This window comes from Myotis daubentonii, chromosome 4 (assembly GCF_963259705.1).
Source record: "Myotis daubentonii chromosome 4, mMyoDau2.1, whole genome shotgun sequence".
NCBI lineage: Eukaryota > Metazoa > Chordata > Mammalia > Chiroptera > Vespertilionidae > Myotis > Myotis daubentonii.
In genome coordinates, this window is record NC_081843.1 from 53,725,289 (window position 1) to 53,748,995 (window position 23,707).

The 23,707-nt window shown below is 41.5% G+C and overlaps 1 protein-coding gene across 4 annotated transcripts in view; it reads left to right on the forward strand.

Annotated features, from left to right (window-relative positions):
- The first annotated feature begins 9,818 nt into the window (after positions 1-9,818).
- Positions 9,819-23,707, forward strand: part of EFNA5 (ephrin A5) — a 281,977-nt gene continuing 268,088 nt past the window's right edge. The window contains exon 1 of one of the 4 annotated variants that reach the window (XM_059693963.1): positions 9,819-11,893. In XM_059693963.1, coding sequence (XP_059549946.1) covers positions 11,769-11,893 — 125 coding nt within the window. In that variant the 5' untranslated portion in view covers positions 9,819-11,768. The remainder of the gene's footprint in view (positions 11,894-23,707) is intronic. The other 3 variants (XM_059693964.1, XM_059693965.1, XM_059693962.1) reach the window with 3 other exon arrangements.

Below are 23,707 nucleotides of genomic sequence, written 5' to 3' on the forward strand. Positions count from 1 at the left end.
CTTGCTGGGCACCACTTTAGAGGAAGAATCACCTCTGGGTAAATCATCTGTTCAGGTTTGCTATTCTAACCAAAGAGGATCAGAAGGGCCTGAATGTTAATTGTGTTCATTTAGGGTTCCATGTGAAGTTTTTGTTGAAGAGAAAAGACACCTTATGAAAATTGCGAAGTAGCAGAGACAAACATTCCTGTTGGAAATATGCAGAAAGCACCCTGGCTGGTGTGACTCAGTTGGTTGAGCATTGTCCCATGCACCGAAAGGTCACTGGTTCATTTCCCGGTCAGGGGACATGCCCAGGATGTGGGTTCAATCCCTGGTTGGGGTGCAAGAGGCAACCAATCAATGTTTCTCTCTTCTTCTCTCTCTAAAAATTCAATCAAAGTATGTTTTAATATATATATATATATATATATATATATATATATATATATATATATATACAGAAAGTTAGTTTGCCAATTATAGACTTAACACCAAGTAACTCAGTAATAGAGATCCAAATTGTGAAAGAATAGCATTTATTTAAGCTGAATAATATTTAAAAAATTATTTCCAATTATTTAAAAAGAAGATGTATCTGTTATCTATTGCTGTATAACAAATCACCCCAAAATGTACTGGCTGAAAACAAGAACCATTTATTCAGGACAGGATTCTGTGGGTCAGCAATTTAGAATGGATTCAGATGTGCAGTTCTTTTAGTCTTGGCTGGGAATTTCTCATGCATTTGCTGACAGTTGCTGGTCAGCTAGGTAGCTCTGCTTCTGGGGGTTGGTGGGGACAATGCAGGGGAATGGACTACATATCTCTCATCAACCAGAAGGCTAGCTTCAGCTTGTCCACAGGGCAATTGGACAGGGTTCCTAGAGAAAGAGCAGAAGCTGCAGTGCCTCTTGAGGCATGGCTCAGAATTGGCACAACATTGCTTCTGCGACCTTCTGTTAGCCAAAGCAAGTCCCAAAGTCAGTTCAGATTCAAAGCCGTTAAAATAGCCTTTGTCAATTGAGGGGAGGGGCTAACTGCAAAAGTACTCTGTAAGGGGGGAAGAATTTTGGCCATTTTTTTAAATACATATTTTATCGATTTTTTTACAGAGAGGGAGGGAGAGGACATAGAGAGTTAGAAACATGGATGAGAGAGAAACATCGATCAGCTGCCTCCTGCACACCTCCTACTGAGGATGTGCCCGCAACCAAGGTACATGTCCTTGACCTGAATGGAACCCGGGACCCTTGAGTCCGCAGGCTGCTGCTCTATCCACTGAGCCAAACCGGTTAGGGCGAATTTTGGCCATTTTGCTATCTACCACAGATGATGCATCATTTTTCTTCTATTTGGTAGAGAAAATGTAATTATTTGAACAATACTTTTGGAGGGAAAATATTTTTATTTTTTGCCTTGATGACAGTTTCAAAGCAACCAGTTAGGATAAGATTGTATTAACTGATTTTTTTTTTTGTTTTTTTTTTGTTAATGTTTGTTTCTGAAACCGTAAAGAAAGCCTCATGTTTTCAGTGGCTGTTAGTCTAGGTCTGTGTGACCTAACCAAACACAGACAAAGCAAAACTTTTTTTTTTATGTTTCTTTTTCTTTCTTTCTTTTTTTTTTTATTGTTTAAAGTATTACAAAGAGTATTATATATGTCTCCTTTTTCCCCCCCTTGACCCTCCCTAGCCTCCCATGCCCCCCAGTGTCTTGTGTCCATTGGTTATGCTCATATGCATGTATACAAGTCCTTCAGTTGATCTCTTACCCCACCCTTCCCACCCCTCAACCCTCCTCAGTCTTCCCGCTGTAGTTTGACATTCTGTTCGATGTTGCTCTGCCTCTGTATCTATTTTTGCTCATCAGTTTATAATGGTCTTAATTATCCATAAATGAGTGAGATCATGTGGTATTTTTCTTTCATTGACTGGCTTATTTCACTTAGCATAATGCTCTCCAGTTCCATTCATTCTGTCACAAATGGTAAGAATTCCTTCTTTTTTACAGCAGCATAGTATTCAGCAGATGAATGGATTAGAAAACTGTGGTACATCTACACGATGAATACAAAGCAAAACTTCTTAATGGCAAGGAACACTACGTAGCTGATGGCCCAGTAAACTGGTATGAAGATTTTAGTGTTGCCATTGGGAAAAGGGCATTTACTTGACAAATGGTGCTATTTCCATTTTTGTCTGCTCAATTTTAAATTTCCTCTTATTAAAATGGCAAATTCAGGCTCCAAAATAAATTGAGGAAATAAAATATGTAACTGGAAGATACAACTTCACCACTTCACTTTGTAGACATCTTATGGAGGCAAGGACATTTCCTGGAAAGGGAGTTTTTAAATTACTTTGTATGCATATAGGAAAATAAAACTTTTTGATGTCTTGGCTCAAACTGAATAGGATCTCACTTAATAGTCCCTGTAGTACTTTAAGATGATTTATTATTATGCTAATATTGTAATGTAATATTTATTAAGCATTGGAAGTATGCAGAATACTAGATAGACCACATAGACCCTGATGGATTTCAATGAAAAAAGGCTAAGAATTGAAGCTCCTAATCCACAGTAATTCAGAACCTTAGCCGAACCAATAAATCCTATTTAATTTAGTATACATATGCTCCCCCCACCGCCAAAGAAAGGTAAACTAATGGAAATGGAGAATGATAATCTCTGATCAAAAGGTAGTCATTTTAGAAACACACTTTTCTCTCTCCTGACTTGCGTTTAGAAAGTGACCATTCAGTAAATTATCTCTCATTTAAAAAATGTTTTGGCCAATAATCCTCTGCATTATTATTTGATGTTCAAGATCATAAATTACAGTGGCTTCTATAGAGACCAGCTTTATAACTATTATTCCAAATTACAAGATGAAATGCATTTAAAAAATTATACCTTAACTGTAACTTTACAGCATCACAATAAAATTTACAATATTGGTATAAGGTATTTGGAAGTCTGAGACTAGGGCCATAATTCTGCAATAAGAGTATATTTTCCCTAAACAATTAATAGTATATTTTAAAAGACCATCTCTAATATGGTCAAGTGAAATGAAGAGAGAGAGAGAGAGAGAGAGAGAGAGAGAGAGAGAGAGAGAGAGAGAGATTTGTCTACAAAAAAAAAAATTAAATTAAAAAAAATTCACACTCCAAATCACCAGGATCCAAATTCCTCTAAAGCAGGCTTTTATCTGGGGGAGAAGCACATAATTGAGGAAAGAATTTCCTAGTTTGCCATAATTCTACACTTTACTTAGCTTAGTCAGTTTAGCTCAGGGGTGGGGATGGGAGTGGGGAGTAAAGCCAAAGCTAAAAAGGGGGCTTACAAACAGCATCTCCTATCTCATGAAATCATGCCCACGGACTAAGGATTACATCCTCTACTCATCTTTAAATAGAATTCTCCCAGAAGTTGATGAAAATCTTGGGTGAAACTGATTGAAAAATAAGTTCTCTCACTTTCTCAAGCTCTATATATGCTCACATTCTAGTATATGCCATACATGCATATATGTGTGTATATAATGCCATTAATAAAAGATTTTGTAGCTTTTGGGGGTTTCTAAGCAAGTAAAAGAAAACAAAAATTCATTCTTATATGCTTTTGGGGTAATGGTAAATAAAGGTGGTGGGAGAAAAATCCTAACCATTAGTTTGAATATGGGAAAAACCAACACAAATTACCTTTATTTCTGAAAAGCCTACTTATATTATTTTTATTTCCATAAAGGTATGCTGTAGACATCTATGATTGCCATCATAATAAAATAAATGTAACATTTTATTTTTTTGTTAATCTACATTCATGATAATCTATATCTTTTAAGCAAGGAATGTAGTATTGTTTAATAATTCACAAAGAATTTATGATAGTATGCTTTACTGACAGTATACAGTGTGCTAGTTGATCAAATAATTTAGAAAATGCAAATAAATTTGGTGAATTTTATTTAAAAATTTGAAGAGGGGAAATACAGAACAATGAAAAGCAAACATGATAAATCAGTAAAAAAAAAACAAAACATGAAAATTTCTAATGAGAATAAAACCACCCAGTAATTTTTGCCTTATGGTTAAAAACTGGTCACATAACTATAAGGTATCTAGACAAAAGTCCAGATAATGAAAAGTGATGTGGAAATTGGCTGAATCAACCCATTCTTGTTTGCTTCCTTTGAAATTACATTTAAGCAATACACATTTGTAATGCACAGAAACTTAACACATATTTGCCTACTAGAGGCCCAGTGCGTGAAATTTGTGCACTGGGGGCGGGGGGGGGGGGGGAAGCCCCAGATTGCAAGATGGCACAGGCCAGGCCGAGGGACCCCACCCGTGTATGATCAGGGCCAGGGAGGGACTTGGGAGGTTGGCCAGCTGGGAAGGGACTGCGGGAGGGCTCCAGGGCATGTCCAGCCCATCTCTCTCAGTCCTGATGGGCCAGACCCCAGCAGCAAGCTAACCTACAGGTCAGAGCATCTGCCTGCTGGTGGTCAGTGCACATCATAGCAAGTGGTTGAGCGGCCTTAGCATATCATTAGCATATTATGCTTTGATTGGTTGAATGGACGACTGGACACTTAGCACATTAGGTTTTTATTATATAGGATATGCCTAGTAATATGGTTAGTTGTTTATCAAAATGACAGCTCAAACTTCTGTATGTTTAAAATGTTTGCTATGTAGGTCTTACTTACTAGTAAACTGTTTTGAAGTGGGTAAGCAACAACAAATAGATGGTTAGTATTAAAGAAATTTAAATGCCTCTATCAGAATATTGTAGCAACTTATAAAACTGCTTCTACTTATCCACAGAATTCAAGAGAAGAGATTCTGTGAAACAAACTCTAAGAAAGTAAAAGGAGAATGAGGAATAGTGGAAAATCCATGATGGAAGTTGAAGGTCATAAGATTAAAGACCCTGTACTCTATTTAGTAGAGGGATTTTTTTTTGTGTGTTTTTTTTCCCCTCTCTGTTTTAGGTCGTTCACAGAAGAGACAGCTAGATCAGAAATAGAAAAGGAGCATTTCCTAAGGTCTCTAAGGAGAGAAAAGCTAGCAAAGAGTTATTTCTAAAGATTCTGAGTAACCTGTTCTAAAAGGAAAGACTAGGGGAGAAGATTTCATTAAATAACTTCAAACAGTCTGTGGGCAGGATAGGCGGGTGACAGTTTGGTGATTGAACTTGGGTTACTTGGGGCTTTGGAATGAATTCTTAATGTTCTAGAAAAATAGGCTGCAGGGTTAGCTTGAATACCATTATGTTAGTCATCTGTTACATGGTTTTGTGTCTAGTTATTATTTATTTAATCTTTGCCCTTGAGTTTATTTTCTTTATTATCTTTTCTGGGTATCAGTGTTCATTTAACTGCCATATTAAATAAGCCTTTCTTAATCTGTGGACTTTGGGGTTTGATTCACCAGCTTTCACATTTATTTGTTTAACCCAATAGAACTCCACTTCTATCTGTTGGCAGGCAGCTAATGCTTTATAAAGGAAGTCCAAACTAGTAAAAAAAAAAAAAAAAAAAAAAAGCCCATTTTTATTTTATTCTAAATTATTTTTTGTTATCCTTTCCCAAGGATACCTTTTCCATTGATTTTTAGAGAAGTGGGAAGTTGGGAGGGAAAGAGAGAGAAACATCGATGTGAGAGCGCCACATTCTCTGGTTGCTTCCCACACACGGACCCTGGGCTGGGGATTGAACTGGCAACCGAGGTACTTGTCCTTGATTGGGAATCAAACCCGAAACCCTCTGTGCCCAGGCTGACCCTCGAACCACTGAACACACGAGCCAGGGCTAACCCATATTTAAAATCAAGCTTGATCCCTGAAACCACATCTTAGAGATGGCATTCTATTTTGTGCCATGTGAGAATTATTTTTAAAGTATCACTACATTTTAATGCACAGGATCATAAAATTCAGCTCTCTAAAGTATCAACATTCCTGCCTTGATGGTTAGCTGGAACATTTCTCCAGACCAATAAGTATAGAACTTTCTTTTTGGCCTAAAATATTGAAGTAGTTAAGGTGAAAAATAAATTACCTGGTTCAGTGATTCTCAATCCTCTATGCTCATTAGAATTCCCTGGGTAGCTTTTAAAAATTACAGATCTCAGTTCCCCTGCCCTAACCAACTAAAACAGGGAGTGGGACCCTACCATTGTTCTTTTTTAAAAAGCTCCCTAAGTGATTCTAATTCATAGCCAAGGTCAGACCATCCATCTCTAGATAGTTCAAGGCCAAACAATTAAACATAAATTTAAAAAATCCCTGTTTGTGTTTTAATTTGAGGCATGATGATTGTTGCTTCATTGTCATTTGTTTTAAAACCACCAGTACACTTGGTTGCCCGTAGCTTTAAACACAAACATTCTTAAAATGCAGTTAAGCCCTTTACAGTCCATTCTCAACTTTTCAGGTTTCAACTCCCTGCAATCCTGTTTCAATCTCAAAGTCTTTTATTTTTCCATGTTTTAGCTCCTTGCTGTTTCTGTTTTGTTATATTTGAACCTCCTTCTCTACTGGGGGGAAATGCTTCTTATCCTTTAACTAGAGGCCCAGTGCATGAAAATTAATGCACTAGAGTAGGGGAGGTGTCCCTCAGCCCGGCCTGCCCCCTCTCACAGTGCGGAAGCCCTCAGAGGCGGAAGGTGACCCGGCGATCAGGGGAAGGCAACGCTCCCATCACACCTCTGCTGCTGCCACTGCCAGCAGCGCAAGCCTCAGCCAGCCCTAGTTACCTAAGCCTTGCTTGCACCTCGGGCTGGCTCTGGGCAGCTGGGCAGCCGCCATCCAAGGCTTGCCTTCACCTCGGGCTGGCCCTGGGTGGCTGGGGGGCTGAGGGGTTTGGGGGACTCTGGAGGCAGGCGTGTAGAGCGGCCGGACCTGCCTGGAGGTGGGCCCAGCTGTGCCGCACACCTGCCGCCCCACTGGGGCTGAGGGAACTGGGCGCTGCCATCTTGTGGCTGTGGGTGCCGCCATCTTGTGAGGGCGTGATGATCAATTAGCATGTTCCCTTTTTATTAGATAGGATGGCCAGCTTGAAAGTCTTTGCCTCTGTGACACTGGACTAATAATACTATAATTATTTTATATAATACTGATTTGTATAAATTCAAATCACTTGAATAATGTGACTTGAATATGTCACATTACCAGCAATAAGTGCATAGTTAATAATACCTCTCTTACTGGTGTGCCATGGCAGGCACTGTGCCACAAGCATTTTTTAAAACATGCAATACCTGACTATTTAGTCAGGGGCACTGACCTATATTCTCTTAGACTGTCAAATAAAAAAATGACAGCCATCCAGTGAAAACGAATCAAAATTATACCTATTTTTTGGTCAAATCCGCAAAATATGTATTTTTTTGGTGTCGCACAGAATTTTAGTAATTAGCTTATGTATGCCATGAGATGAAAAAGTTTGAAAATCACTGTTCTATCAATTGCTGCTTGGTTACTCTAATAGCAATAATTATGTAGGTATTTAATCCCAAAAGGAAGCACTTATTTTAGGTTTATGAGTTATTTCATAGACATCTGAATTACGTTCTTAACAGTGGCTTTTATTGCAACCCCTTGACTCTTTTTAAGGCATATCTTTATTCTAACTCCTTGAATCATTTTAAGGAAGGCCATAATGTATAATTGTTTTGGTTTTGTTTTGTTTAAAATGGGACTCTCCAGACTCTAAACAAATTAGAGACATTTAAAATAGTAGGACATCCATATTCTTTTGATATGTTGAATTTTTGCATTTCAACTTTGGTTACAGTATGTGTTTTCAGATAGGAAATAAGTGGATGTAAATTCTGTTTTTCTTCTTACTCCTTTTGGTTTGGAAGCCACAGGAAGCCAGCTTGCTAACTCCCAGATACCTGATATTTCCCAGACTAAAAAGAGTCTCGGATGATGATCAGCATTTTCCCCACGACAGAAGTTGTGCATTCTCTTCTGAAAGACACAGATGTCCCTTAAAAGGGTCCAGAGTATTTCCTGCAAAACTGCTTCAGTCAGGTGAGCACCTATTAGAGCTATTATCAAAAAGGCCAAGGGAAGAAATAAATGCATTCTTTCTGCAACAGAAAAAAACAAACACACCCCAAAATAGGCAAAGTACTTGAACATCAGCAAGATTAGAGACCAGGAGGGAAAAGTACATCACTTTTTAAATGAAAATTTGATTTTAAAAAGTAAAAGATTATCCTTTTAATCCTCTACTTGAAATTTTCTCACTTCTTTCTCATTGCTGGAATTTTGTGAAATATACAGAAGCATTTGTGTTAACATTCTGAATTTACTTTTTTTAAATTAGGAAGATGGTTTGTTTGGGTGATCTGTCCTGGAGTCTGTATTTATGCAGATTGCAATCTATATCTAGTCACAAAGGGAACAGTTACTTTCCTAGGACAATTTCGTAATCTCCTCGAGTGGGAAAAATTCTGCAATTGACAAACTACGCAACTTTCAGGCAAGGGCCCATAACATCCAGTTAATTCCACGCCCGTGTGAACTGTTCCTTTTCCCTTAAGTCTTTATGGATCATGATCCCAGATTCTATCGAACTCCATCCGGCTGAGCTGCAGGCAATACCCGTGCTGGGTGCTGACCGAGGGCCACCACTGGAGGGCGTCTGGACGCTTCCAAACAGCTCCGAGCGCCTGGAAATCCTGAACTCCAGAGCTGGAAAGCGCAGGACAGACAGCGTGATATTTGATTATGTTGGGCTAATAAGTACAGGGGAGAACAGGTAAGTTTGGGAGCAAAACAAAAGTGCTCTCTTTCTTGGGACCAGCCTTTCCCCACTGAGGCAGAAAACTCCCTAGAGAGCAAGAAAGAATAATACCACGCAGACTGAGCCCCGCGAGGGAGAGTCTCCAGGGTTTGCAGCCCCGCTGAGCCCGGCGCCTGGCTGGTTTCCCGGGCGCTGGGGGACAGGGGCACACGTCCCGGGGCGCTGAGTCGGCCTCGCTGTCAGGCCATCGCGCTCCGGTGATGGCCTGGGACCACGCTGCTGCAACCTGCTCTTGAAGCCCAGGAACGCGAGGCTTTTCCCGTAATAAGGGACCTTGTTCTCCGACATAGGTTCCTTCCCGAAAAGACTTTATTCAAAACATTTACCCCTTGGGGAGTGGGTAGCGAACCAACCTCGGGGTTGACATGGAAAATGTGTAACGTATTTCTAATGGACTCTCCTGCTGCATTTATTTCCTGAACGGTCCCACTGAATGGCAATCACTCTTACATACCCTGTGATTTTCTTGGTGTTTTTAAAAAAGTGTTTTCAGGAAAGTCATGCTTCCTGCTCATGAACCGTTAAAACCCCTTGTAGGAAGCGGGGGATTGAAAGGCACAGGAGAGATGCTCAGCTCTCCAGATAACCCAGCGCCGGGCCATTGCTCGTTGGGAAGACCAGGGCAGATTTACGAGAACAGAACACGTATTCGCTGAGGCTTTCTGCCAGCGGGTTCATGTCACCTGAGGGGCCCGGGAGTCAGATTCCGGCGCTCCGGCTCCCGGGTGAGAAACGGTTCCTTTGTAATTGAAATAACCCCATTCTCAGGTAAAAACGTCCGATCATTCCTCAGCCCGGACGGAATTCAGCATCCAAAGGGTTACGCGCGGCTGCTGGGCTCGGGTGGAGAAGAGGGCGCCTCGGCACTCCCAGTAATTCAATTAGTCAGAAGGAAGGTGGGGCCGGGGAGGGGGCAGGAGGCGAGAGGAAGGGAGGAGATTAGGAAAACGCCTCTTTCTCTTGGAACAGCCAATCTGGTTGGCGTAAAGAGAGAGGAAAGAAAAAAAAAAAATCCTGGATCTGTAAGCAAACAGCAGGCTGTTCCTTGACTGGCTGCTCCACGCACCTACCTACCCAAGTAAACTGCATGGGGGAGAGGGGGAGGGTGTAACGGGAGCAGCCCCCCGGACCCGGGCCGCGGCGGCAGCAGCGCTGGCGGGCGCTGGCTGGCGGCGCCTCCCCCTGTTCGGTCCAGAGCTCTCACCCGTGCTCGCGCCGCCCGCCTGCCCCGCGCCCTGCGTTACACGCCCGCCCCCCCCGCCCCAGCGCCTCCCCTGCCCACGTTCACGCGGGCCGCCTCGCGTTCTCGTGCGGCTGCTGGGTCGCGGCTGCTGTCGGCTTTACACGCAGGTCATTAACGAGGGGGCGTGCCCGAGATTTTTCCCATAAAGCACCCCCCCCCCTTTTTTTTCTCTTTTGCCAAACTGACTTTTACCCCTTTCCACTTCTCGCCAGCCGTTTCAATCCCTCCCCGGCTGCCGGGGCTGCCGCCGCCGCTGCACTCAAGTTTATTTTCCCGCCCGGTAGGGGTTTTAGGATTCGGTTGGTGGTTTTCACCTCTTGTTGCTGCTGTGCCCAAGGAGGGGAAGACGAGCAGCTGCGGGAGGATCGGGAAGGTTTTCTGATGTAGTCATCGGGGAGGTGCCACTCGCTCGTGCGCTCCCCCCACCCTCCCTTTCAAACTGATTGATGCGTCTCTACAAGTTGCTGGGCTTGGGGCCGAACCCATCGGAGTCGCGGAGAGACTTCTGAGAGCGCACTCGGGGCTCTTGGCACTGCGTCCGGGGGCTCATTCCTGCTCCCGGAAGGCGATCGGAGACTGACATCAGCCCATCCAGGAGTTGGAGAGATTCATGTGAAAGTGATTGTTTCCCCTCCCGCTCTGCAGCCGAGCTCCTGGGTTGGCGTCGCCCTGCAGGTTTAGTCATCCCAGCTCCGCCTGGCTGGCTGGTAACCTCTGCTCTTCGTTCACCTCGGTACACCCACACCCGGCCGAGAAAAGCACGCGCGAGAAATCCCCGAGGCCAGCGCCTGCGGTGCTGTCTCCCGCCGCCGCCGCCGCCGCTGCAGTCCGACTCCGCCGGGGACCTGCTGGAAGACACGGAGAGCCAAACTTTTTTTTGAGGTTTGCGAAGCAAGACCGCTCCTCGCCAGCTTCGTTGCCGCTTAACCCGTTCCAGGACGCCGGCGGGGCTGGGTTTGTGGCTCCGGATCCCCACCCTCCTCAGCGCACCGCCCCGAACCCGCAACACCTACGACTCCTCCGCGATTTCTGGGGGTTGCCCAGTGAAGGCACAGACGAGGCCACCGGCGCGAAGCCCCCATCCACACGGAGCTCTCCTTCCGCAGTTTCCCACCGGCCGCCAAAGTAACTTGGAGCGAAGCGGGGCGCCCTGCGAGAGCCCTGGGCGGCGGAGAGCTGTGCATCCCGCCGCGCCGACGCTGAGCCGAGCCGGGCGGGCCAGTGTATGTCTTCCCGCGGCCGCGGCGCGCAGCTCCCGGTGACTGTGCAGCGTGCGCCGCCGCCTGCCCCGACCCGCGCTGCCGTCGCTCGGCCGGGCGCGCACCTCCTTCTCCCCGGGTGACCGGCCAGCCGCCGCCGCCGCCGCCCTAGACACAGCTTGGCACCCCCTTACCCCGCCCTCGCCGCCGCCGCCGCCACACACTCGCATGCTTCTCTCCATCTTGTGATTTCTTTTTTTCCTTTTGAACCCTCCAGTGGGGGTGCGAGTTTGTATTTAGCCCCTCCACTCCACTGCCTCTTTTCTTCCCGCTCTCCGCCCCCCTCCCCCAGTTTGGTGTGTGCCTTTTTCTCTTCTCATTCCTCTTGAATTTTATTTATTCCTATTTATTTGGCTCCTGCTCTCTCCCTCTCGTTCTCTCCTCCCCTCCTTCTCTCCGGATCCCTGCTCTCTCCCCGGAGTGGCGCGTCCAGTGCTCCGCCGCTGGCCAGGCGTGATGTTGCACGTGGAGATGTTGACGCTGATGTTTCTGGTGCTCTGGATGTGTGTGTTCAGCCAGGACCCGGGCTCCAAGGCTGTCGCCGACCGCTACGCCGTCTACTGGAACAGCAGCAACCCTAGGTAAGGCAATAGGGGGCAAGGAGTCGGGGCTCCCCGGGCCTCGGGGCCCTGCGGAAGGAGCTGCAGCGGCAGCGGGGAGCAGCGCGCACCCTCGGAGCCTACGTCGTCCGTGCGCTGATGGCTTTCGGGGCGCCGGCGGGAAGCGCTTCCGTTGCGCCACTCTTTGTTAAGCCACCGCGGAGAGGCCTGGCGCCCCTGGGAGTCCCGGGTCTAACCAGACCGGCTGCCTCTGCAGAGAACGAGGAGACTTGGAAAAGGCGGGAGTCCGGGAGCCGAGACTTTCCCCCGCTGACCCGCCGGGGCAGGATGGCCAGCATCCCGATACCGGCGCAGGGCTCGGTCCCGGGCTGCCCCGGGGCGCACCTCTGGGAGCTCCGGCCTGCAGCGTGGGTGCGCAGGGATTGCAGGGAGACCCGCCAAATAGCCCCAAAGTTTTTTTTTTCCTTTTTCTTTTTAATTTTTGTCTTTTCTCGGTGCTTTCAAAAAGCGCACGGGCTGGGGGAAGTGAGGGGGGCTGGGAAGCGGAAGCTTTAGGTTATTTTCCTCTTTAACTGCAAGGAAATGATCCGGCCCCTGGGTCAGTCTGGGCCCGGCGCTCTTGGCAGTGGAGAAGATTCTCCCACCTCCTCCACCCCTGGGTGGGCTCAAGGTGCCAGAAAGTTTGATCTAATGCCGGGTTACATCATGTGTGCAGAGCGAGCTGCAGGAGTTGGCAGAGCAGGGAGGTGGGAGCCCTTCGTCCACGGCCTGGCGGTGTGCAGCCAGAGGAGCCAGCGCGGTTCCCTGGAACCGTTTTTTTTTTGCTGCGGTCCCCGAAGCCCACCGTGTACGCGGGAGGCTAAAGGTGGGCGCCCGGGGTCGCCCTAGCGCGGCTGCTGGACCGTGGCCCCCAGCGGACATCCCTTGTCCACGGACACGGAATGTGGAGTTGGGGCGGGTGTTGTCCAGCGTGCCGGACGGACCCCCTCCCAACCCAGAACAGCTCCGCTCAGAGCCCCACGTTCTCCCAGGCCTGTGGGCAGCCGTCTGCCCCACTGGGTCCAAATTGCTCTGCCTCTCTGGGACCGAGGCCAGCTTCCAGCTGCGGGCTGGCTTCGGTGCCCGCCCAGAAGGGACATAACATTAGTCCCCAAATCTCAGCTCCCCCCCACCCCCCCACCCCCGGGCTGGAGTGGAAGTTGGAAGGACAGTGGTGGGATTCCGAGGAGAGTTTATGGTTGCTGCGCGCCCGGCTCGCCTGGGGAGAGGAGTATGGAGAGCGCTTCCAGTGCTGCCTGCCTCCCAGTGGACCTCTCCGCGGTCCTCCCGCCTTCCTTCTGCAGGCAGGGGAGGGATTCCCCACTTAAAGCAATGTCATCTCAGGTGAAGATATGGGCACATTTCCCCACTAGCGGTCCACCGGTTGCCAAACGGAGAAAACGTCCCCTCCCTCCCCCCGCACCCGCCCTGCTACCCCAGGAAAGATAATCACACCCAGGTAGTCCAAGCTCTAATTGCTTGCCTGGCAGAATTGGAGACATCCCTGAAAGTTTGGTTTAAAAAAAAAAAAAAAAAGTCTTGTGGAGGTGGGTGGTGGGATGGGAAGCTATTTCTTTGACATGCCACTTACCACTATTAGAAAAAGAGAAAAAGAAGCCATCCTGCCAGAGGAAATGCCTTTTATTAAAGCTGACAAGACAAATAGATCAAGCTTTGCAGTTGTGATGGTGTTAAAAGCAAGCCTCATTATGCTGGTCGGTTTTATTCCCCTTTGGGCTTTATTAGACAGCATACACAAAACGGGGGAATTTATATTTGTAAACTTTAGTGCCTTATTAAATAAAATAACGGTGAAATGGTTTAGTTGAGTTTGGGGCATTTTGCTCTTGGTTGTCTTTTCTTTCCCATGCCAAACTTCACAGTGTGCTCTTTTTCTCACTAATTTATTTGGATACTGGGATGTTCTAGTCATCCGGGTTAAAACAGAACCAGCCATACCCCTGTACCCTTCCTTCTTAACCCGTCTAGCTAATCTGCGTTAGCTTGAGGACATTTTATCTTGGGTTATCTCTGTTTTGTGCTTTTGATACTGTTGTTTGGTTTAAGATTAGCACATTGATTTTTGTCACAGGTCATGTTTTTAATAGCTCTGCTCTGCCTGCAGAAAGCTCCTCTGCTCACGATGCCATGGTAGCTTTGAACCAGCCCAGACTAAGTTCATCTGTAGAATTTTTAAGGTCCAAGAGTAGTCTCCAGTCAGTACTGTAATTGGAGGTCCATGGAAATGCCTTTCTATTTGATCATTATCACTTCGATAACGTTCAAAAGAAAGAATGACATACACCCTTCCCAAGAGATTCAGTCCTAACTTTAGTATTCTTAAGGGTTTATGGACTTATTTATCTTCCTATATTATTACACTAAAATTTACTTTAAAAATAATATAATTTTACAAATGTGGGTGGCAGATTTGTCTCTGATATGTTAAATAAGATGGTGCTTTTTTTGATGAATTAGATAAAGTCAGCTTGGATGTAGTTTAAAAGGAGCCTAATGCAAAATAAGTAATTCAGAGGGAAAAAAAAAGCAGTTTATTACAAGATAGTGAAACAGGATTTTAGAAAATTTGCACCAATTTACTGACTTTTATAAATTCAGTGTTTTACATTTCCCTTTCATATATGTTATCATTACCAAGGTAATCTAGCCATGCTTTTTGGTTTTGCATAAACCCTATCTTTTAAGATTTTGCTAAACTAATAGCATAATCAAAAGACTTCAATCTTTTGGAAAAAAGTAGAAAACTTTAATTGCAACTTAAATAGATTCTTAAAGTTTTTATCTTAAAGACTTAAAGTTCAGTGGACACATTAAGCTGCAATGATACCATGCAAGTGAAGCAAATATATTTTAGCGTATATCAGTCGACTTCAAATTAAAATTATGTTTAGATAAAATTAGAATTTGATCACATCTTGATCACAGGGTCTAAATATTTTATATTATAACTTGTGTAGTCATAGGCATTTATTTGCTACATTGTGTTTCATTACTGACTCCATTGATACCATAAACATCCATTGATTTAGGTTCATAGAAGAGAAAATATTAAACTTACTTGCTGTCAGATAGTTTTACTGTTAGAATCTATCTTCCCAGGTGTTCACTTCTGGGAAATGGATGCTCAATTTTCAAATGCTGATAACTTTTTAGTTGCCAGTACTTATTGGGCGGTGGTCCAAACTAATTTCATGTGTTGAATTGGCACAAATTTCTGAAGTAGCAACTGAAAACTATCAGCCTGAGTAGAAGTACATGGTAACATTTGCCTAAGTGCATATTTCATATTTTAAAAATTTCAAAACCTGTATGAATTTCACTCAAGTAGAGTAATAGAATGATTCTGTTAATGTTATGCTGAATTCTGAACTGGCATGTCACTCAGTAACTTGGAGTAATGAAAATCCAAATCAAGGAGAATATAACTATTTGTCCTTGATTTCTTTAAGAATGTAAAAAGCTTTTAAATAACTTTTTAAAAGACTTTTAGTGATAAAACTTTATTCACTTCTCCTTTAGTAGCTACTCTTATAAAGATACAAATGACTCAATATTAAGAACATCCAACTTTATCTGAATGAAGGATGCTATAAACAGTTTGTTGCTTCCAATGAAAATATTCTTTTAACTATTGTGTGTATATGGAAAAGTTCTTGGATTCTTTTGACCACTTGCCAAATTGATGCTAGGATAATTAAAGATGTCTCCCACTGGTTGGTGTTAATGGATGGAATCGTGACAAATACAACCAGCACACTTTGAGAATACTGATTCTTCTCACTTAGTGCTTTGCTTCTCTTTAGGTTTGAGCATCACCCATTTAAAATGTTATTCTCTCACAAGAAAACTTACCTCTGTAATTCATCTGGGATTTACTAAAATTTAACCTAATCATATGTTTTCTTTGGGCTTTTCAATTCTTGCAGAGACTTGTAAATTAAATATTTAGTGTGAGCGTAGCAGGTAATTGACAACATTTAGTTTTGTTAACATGTAATCTTGAAGTTGTGAAGGTGATGTGAACTTCAGGTCAACACTCCCAAATCTTTAGCCTGTAGGTCATGTGTATGAGGCTAATTAGAATTTTTTCCTAATGATGATCCCTGAGTATTTTTCCTCTTTCAAAATTTTATGTTTTATTTTTTAAAATCTTACCCATCTGTGTTTTAATGCCAGCATGGTGCCTTTTCCACTGACAAGTAAATGAAATCAATTTGGTTTAACTCTAAAAATGTTTTTGGAGGAAAGGTGGAAAATTGATTTTGTTTTGAATAAGTTTTATTACCAGACTTGTAAAGTATTTAACTTTGTTTTTGAAATTTTCAGTGTTTTAAATAATATTGTTACATTTAGAAAGATAAAAAAGTTCTTCAAGTAAAAGGCATTACTTAAAATCTTTTAACTGTATTGACTCTGAGCTTCGATGTAATATATCAGTTTAGTAGATGTAATGAGGTAGGTTTATTATTTTGATATTTATTTATATCAGTATTTATATAAACACCCGGATAAAAATGAAGCTGTATGACGGAGATTTATATCTCATGTTTTTACCCCTGTCCCTTTAGGAGACCTGAACTGAATCTGCCTTCTGTTCCTCTATTTTATCTAGAAATTTATAAAAGAGAATATGCTGCTTGTTTTTGGACAGTTTTCCATAGAAGTTTGAAAAGTGAAGTTGGCTACTGAGATGTCCTGTTTTATCTACTTTATTATTTTATACACTTTATTATTTACTTAAAGTGTATTTTATACACTTTATTATTTACTCCTATTAAGCTGCCAGAAGTCGTCACCTATCTTTAGGTGACTGGGGCATCAGTGCTAGTTGTGGCTCACTTGTCAGTACAGTTCAGTTGGGCATTTCCAGTGTGAGGCCAAAGTTAGTAAACTCCTTGTTATGAAAAGAATCAGAGAGAGCCTTTAGTAGTTTATTACTCCCTGTTAGTTGCTTTTAGTGGTATTAACTAAGGCAGTGGTTCACTGAACAAATATCTTGTTGCCGTGTGTCTTCTGGCTGATAATCAATAGCTTTAAAGACTCCCACCTTTGAATGCGGAGGATCAGGTTTGGAAGGAGCACATAGTTATTTGGGGGCAAATTAACCTTGTGAATTTCTTGCCATTTAATCTTGCAAGATGCCTTCTGAACAGGGATTTCATTGCCTTCTGTCCACTGGCCTGATTTCCTGTTGGATAGGGACAGATAAAAATGAACACCTCCTTTTCTCCCCTGTTGCTATGTACCAAGCAAGCTACCAACTTCATGCTGGGCCAAGAAAATGAATGAATACAATTATTCCTTCCGGAGTCCTGGTCTTTGCAAGCTTGTGAGAAGTATATGGCTAAAGAATGTACCTTTGAGAAAGAGTGTACATTAAAATATAAAATGAACAAAACAAGAAAATGGTAAGACCATAATTTTATATATGGGTAGCATTTGGTCTCTTGCTTAGTAGTTCCACCTCCTCCCCACAGTATACATATTTGGCTTAATAGCTTTTTAAAAAGAAGCCACTCAACCTTCTTCATTTTTGTGCTTGTTTTGAATAACTTACAGTATAGCAATGATGATTTAAAAAGCTGTATTTTAGTAATGAACAAATCTATGTTGACTGAGTATATATTGTCAACTTTCTTTTCAGAAACAGTATAAAAACTATGAAAACAGCTTTGATTGGAATGTCCTTGTTGAAAAGTAAGCCTGTATGTCCCCAAGTACAGTAAGGCCTTCCTTACTGGCCACTTACTCTGGATACTCAGTCAGCATCAGTCTTCCAAACTGAGAAAAAACTGCCTTTTGACCATTTGTGACAGATCACACCTTCATAGTTAGGTATAAAAATCCCAAAGAGCGGTATAAGGAATGAGATATTAAAATCCACTTTTAGTATTGTGTCTTACGATGGTGGTCTTAGGGAGCTAAGCATCAGTAAGTTTATGTCACTTTTAAGGGCCTGATTTATATTACTCAGTTTGTATTTTTGTCTACTTCTCAAACTATACCCTGAGATTGTTTGGTTAGAAAAGTTTCTTGTGATTAATTTAAACTTCCAGTGTTTCTGAATAGGGTATTACTAACTTCCTGATCTGTTTCCCCTTAAATTTGTCGGCATTTACGTTTTCAAAATTACATCAGTCATAACCAAGGCAGCACAATGACACAGAAGTGCTTAGTTTAAAATTAAGAACTAATAATATAACGCAAGTGTTTCTGTGCCATTACTATTATGCATAATTTTCACTATAAATGAAAAAAGTTTCTTATATCTCAGTATTCTTGATCATTTATACTCCTTAATGTACTTTGAAGGATTTATTGTAAATTACTGATATCGCTGCACTATTTTCTGAAATGTGTGTGGATGTAAACTTTTTATTTTTGAGGCTTCTGAATATTGTTTTCTAACAGTGATCCAAAGGTTTCAGTAAAAACATTATTTTAAAATAGTGAAAACTTCTAGTTAAAGTTATCTGGTTGCCGAGAGACAGTTGTCTACCACAGTGATGGTTAGCTCAGCTTTCATTCAGGTAGGATTCTATCATTTTCAATAAGGAAAAATAAACCTTTGTCATCTTTAGAAACATCCTTCATACAATTGACAGCTGACAGCTTGAAGAAAATGTTACTGTCAGGTCTTATTTTTCACTCAAGTGAGAAATAAAAATAGTTTTGAGTGATTTAAAAAAAACCTGTTTAAACATTATTTCAAAATGTGGGAAATGTTTTTAAATTTTATGTATATGTCATAGAATTAATCTGCCATTTGCTTTAGGGAAGGTCAGCAAAGGGTAGTTCAAGGAGAGAGTGTCTAACAGTTAAGTTCCTGGGTGTTTACAAAAGCCAAATACGTGCAGTTGATGTGTTTGTAACAGGATATCATTGGACATTTTTGATGGGATTCTTTAAGAGATATGTCGATATTATTCCTGTTACTACTTACCAAGCGACCTGATTTCCATGACTGATGATCGTGATTCTGATGTAAAGTATAAGTAGGAATCTTGGTCATGTGATATCTCTGTATACCTTTTGTACAATCACGTTTTTAGTACACAAAGATTAGACCTTTCACAAAATTGCTTTGCTATTAATAATTTTAAATAACTGCACAGTGTAATCCATAGGTTTGTTTGTGGAGGTGCGTGAATACATACTTGGAGATTAGAAAATATGACTAAGTCCTTGTTTCCCGATTTAGAAAAGCTAGGTGTTTTGGGCTTTCAGTTAAATCAGCGTATCCCCCCCCCCCCCCCCCCCTAAGCAGCCATCTTGTTTTAGGACCGATTTTCTTTCTTTCATGAAAATGGTCCGGAAATGAATATGGACGCTAGAAAAGGACTAAACCACTTTATAATTATTTTGTCAAGGCTCTACATTTAAAGCTCTACTTTAAGTAATTTGAGCTCATTCAAATGCTATCTGCTTGTATTGTTGATAAAAGAGGATGTTTTAGCCGAGTAGTAATATATTTTAAACTCAGGCGTATTACATTTTAATGTTAAATTTTGGGCTGTACCATGTTTACATGTGCAATTTTCTTTTGCAGTTTACAACTTATTAATTAATTTCAAAGTAATATATTAACTGCCCTTATTACCACCCCCCCCCCAAATCCTTATTCCTCTTTCTGTACGAATAGTCCTTTTTATTTGTTGATGGATTTTTTTTCCCCTCAAATTGCTCAGTGGTATCAGGAATCTTTCTTCAGTAAGAGATGGTGGTAGAAATGTAGTACCTCTAAAAATGAAGCATTTGGGGTGCTTCCAGAAACATGAAGCCAGAACCTTTTTGGCTCTGAATTATAGGCTCTCACTAAACCGTTCTTGTGAGTTCTTACAAAAAATTATTTTGGAAGTACATTCATATTTGGTATTAAAATTTATAAGAGTATATCCACTGAGCCTGCAATATTTTCCACAATGTTTTATATTTTTGGGTACATTTGGAAGGACATGTGGCCTAGTAAACTTTACCCAAAATTTATACTACACTTCTTGCTACTGCATCTGTTTGATGATGTCTGGAAACATTATTCCCATGTCCTGCAGTAAAAACAGAATTTCCTTCAGATTAATTTCACAGTAACCTGACTCAGTCCTCCTGATTAAACTAGGCACAGCTTGAATGCCACTATGTCACAGATTGCTTCTGTTCATGGGAAGCAGGATTTTTGGTGGTTGTAGAAACAGTTTAAAAACGATAAATGAAATCCACATTTTAAGAATGAATAGCTATCTCATTGGCTCCTTATTAAAGTCCAAGGTATGAGTTGACAGATTTTGTACCGAAGAGCTTTCCTCTGATAGCCATCATCCATTTTCTTTGCCAGGAAAAGAGGAAAATAACTGAGTGCTCATCTTTGTTTTTAAATGAACTAACAAAAACTTTTGTGTGTTTTTTTTTTTCTTTCTGCTTCTGAGCTGTCAGAGTGTCCATTCTAAATTTTATTAGTTACTTATTTGTATATGTAGAAACTATAATTAACAACTAGCTCTTGCCTCTTCTGTGTTAACACACATTATAAAGGCAAATGAAACTAGGTTCTCATTAAAATGTGGTTGGAATAAAATCAGGGCTGGCTTATTTTGGTTGGATGATTATCGTGCAAATTGTTACCTAGATTTTGATGGTGGTGGGCATGCCGCTTGATATTTCATGTTCCATAGTCTCCAGTGGGACATGTGACTTGGTCACATTTACTGAACAATGTGTAGAGAGGACTTAACCGTTCGGTTAAGCTTTTATAGTATTTAATTTCATGGAGACAAATGGGAATGGGGAACAAAGGGAAAATATTTCTAAAAATGGGGAGATGATCCTTTGTGTTTAACAATTAGGTTAAACAAAGTGGGAGCAAATGAGCCCAGTTCCCCTTCTATTGTTTCAGGGCAAGAAAAAATACAGACAGATGTCGGAATGTGGAAGCTGTGACCTCTGACCCACACAGCACGGCCACTGCCCTGGCACACAAGTGTCCTGAGCCACCATGGGAGCAGGATGCTTTTTTGAAGTGACTGACACTTGGAGAACCTGACACTGCTTCTGTAGTGACTTGTCGTTCTCCAACATGTCAGCCTTTTAGCTTCAGTTTTTAAGTTCTTCACCTTACCTTTTATAAAAAATATTTGGCTGAGCCAGAGCTTTCGTGACTTCTGGGTGGGTTCGGTATCCCTGTAGTCACGATCAGTCTCTGCCTCCCTATAAATTTATTCATTGGGTTGGGATGATGGAGAGGGCTCAGATGGATGGTTCTGCTGCACCAAAGTGTTCAGCTTTATTAAGCTAATATATATATAAATAAATATATGTATTGTATTAAAGACGGATGAAAGGCCTTTTCTTTTAGTCTCTGCCCTGCAATCTCGCTAGTAACCCCTGGGTTCAGACAGACCATTAATGTTTTAGATGCTGTGGCACTCAGTATTTTCTTCATATATTTGTTTACTGTTACAGCTTCAATATACTTTTATGCATATTTTGGTAGTTTTCTGGCAGGGGCTCCATTTATTAAAATGTAGTGACCCAGTACTAAGAGGGGAACAGTTCAAATAGTGGTGCTTCTGACAGGGTTTTGTGTCAAACTAGAGAAAATAATAGGGAAATGAAAGCTGCCAAAATGTGTCTCCCAGTTACTAATTAATCAGGCGAGAAAGGACCTTGGTGACAGATCTGGTGTCCGCCACGACAGCAGTTCGGGAATGCTTTATTTTAAATACTGTATAAAACAAATTAAAGTAAGCCTCAAGGAATGTAGCACCCAGATATTTGATATCACACGTACTATTTTTTTTTTTTTTAAGTCTGTGCAAAGCAAAGTAAAAAACGGAATCTTTGTACTCTTCATTGATAGTATCAAAGCATAAAGCTGTTCTAAGGACTATTTCCCTTATTATTAAGCAATGCTTTTTTTTCTTATTAACATTTTAATACAGATACGATAGTATCCTTGGTTCTAGTATTGATGTAATCCTGTAGACATGTTTTTATTGTTGATAGAAACATTTTTTTAAATATTTCCCCGAGACTCTGTCATATGCCCGTCATCAATATTTTGAGCATTACTGTAATTGAAGAACAAAACTTTTCCCTCTCTGCAAATACATGTTTTAGCTGTCCCGGAGGTTCTAGTCTCTTTTGGAGATATTCCCATTGTGTTTGCTGGACCCATAATTAAATGCCTATTATTAGTATATTTTTTCCTATAGCATTTACAACATAAAAAGAAAAGGGTCTTGTATGGAACTGTAGCTGTCAGGGAAACAATGAGAACTAATTACACACACTGCTATCACCATTGTCAACTACACTCTTGGGAAAACAACAGCATGACCGTGTGTGTATGTGTATATGTGTGTGTGGGATGCTTCTATGTATACAGAGGGTACTTTGTACGAATACATATATGGGCAAAATGAATAAAGGAAACCTAACTTAGTTAATTAAAAAGAAAAAAAGCAGTTCTTTTTGGTGAGTGAGGGGGTCCTTGCTTTAGTATCCTGTTAATATGGACCAAGAGAATCAGCAACATTTATGACTCTGAATATCTCATTATTTTGAGTATTATTTTGGAATGGTCTTCTCATCAACACTTCTATGCTATTAATGTTTCTGATTATTTCTTATGATTATCTCTTTAAAAATTCATTGGGGTGACATTGGTTAATAGGATCACATAGGTTTCAGGTGTACATTTCTATGATACAAGGTCTGTATATTGTACTGTGTGCCCACCACCCAAGGTCAAATCATCTTCTGTCACCATGTATTAGGCCCCTCTTATCCCCAACCCCCCATAATGATCTCTTATAAATTATTTCTTCACTTAGCTCTAGATTTTTGTGTATATCTGGCTATTTGTGGACTAATCACTTAGTTCATTTATCGTGTAGCTCTCTCTATCACTATCTTGTTCTTTGGATGGCTTTGGCTACCTCACTGCCTTTGGGTTTGTCTACTGTTAGATGGATTTTTAAAAAATATATTTTATTGATTTTTTTTTTACAGAGAGGAAGGAAGAGGGATAAAGAGTTAGAAACATTAACGAGAGAGAAACATTGATCAGCTGCCTCTTGCACACCCCCTACTGGGGATGTGCCCGCAACCAAGGTACATGCCCTTGACCGGAATTGAACCTGGGACCCTTCAGTCCCCAGGGCAATGCTCTATCCACTGAGCCAAACTGGTTAGGGCTGGTAGATGGATTTGAGAAAGAAAATAAAACTAAAAAATGACTTTTCTGAAACGTATAGCAGGTTCGGTATGAAATTTGATGAAAAAGACTTTGAGGCCATTGAATAACATGAGGTTTTGAAATCAATTTTGGATTTCAATCACCCATGCCATCCCTGGTCTGTGGTACCATGTAGAGTCAGGACTTGGCCCTATATAATATTTCCATAGCATTTACAACATAATATTTTCTGTTATTATTTTGATTCCTTGGGTGAATCCTCTTTACTATATTTAAAGCCAAAACCAAGTGGGTGATTTCAGGAGTTATATACTGGTTTTAACTTATTTTTCCAAAGTTTTCACATTAAAGTCAAAGCTAGCATATTACCTCACAGTAATAATATATTCCTCTATTGAGTATCTACAAATCATAATTGATAAAATATTTGAGTGATGTGTGCAAACGCTGGGAGGCATGCAGCAGATTCAGAGATGAATAAGAGAGCATCTGTACCCTTAAGGAACTTGCCATTCTGGGCAAAAATAAGAATTTAGTACACACGATTACAGTGCAAAGTAGAAAATACTATATAAGAAATC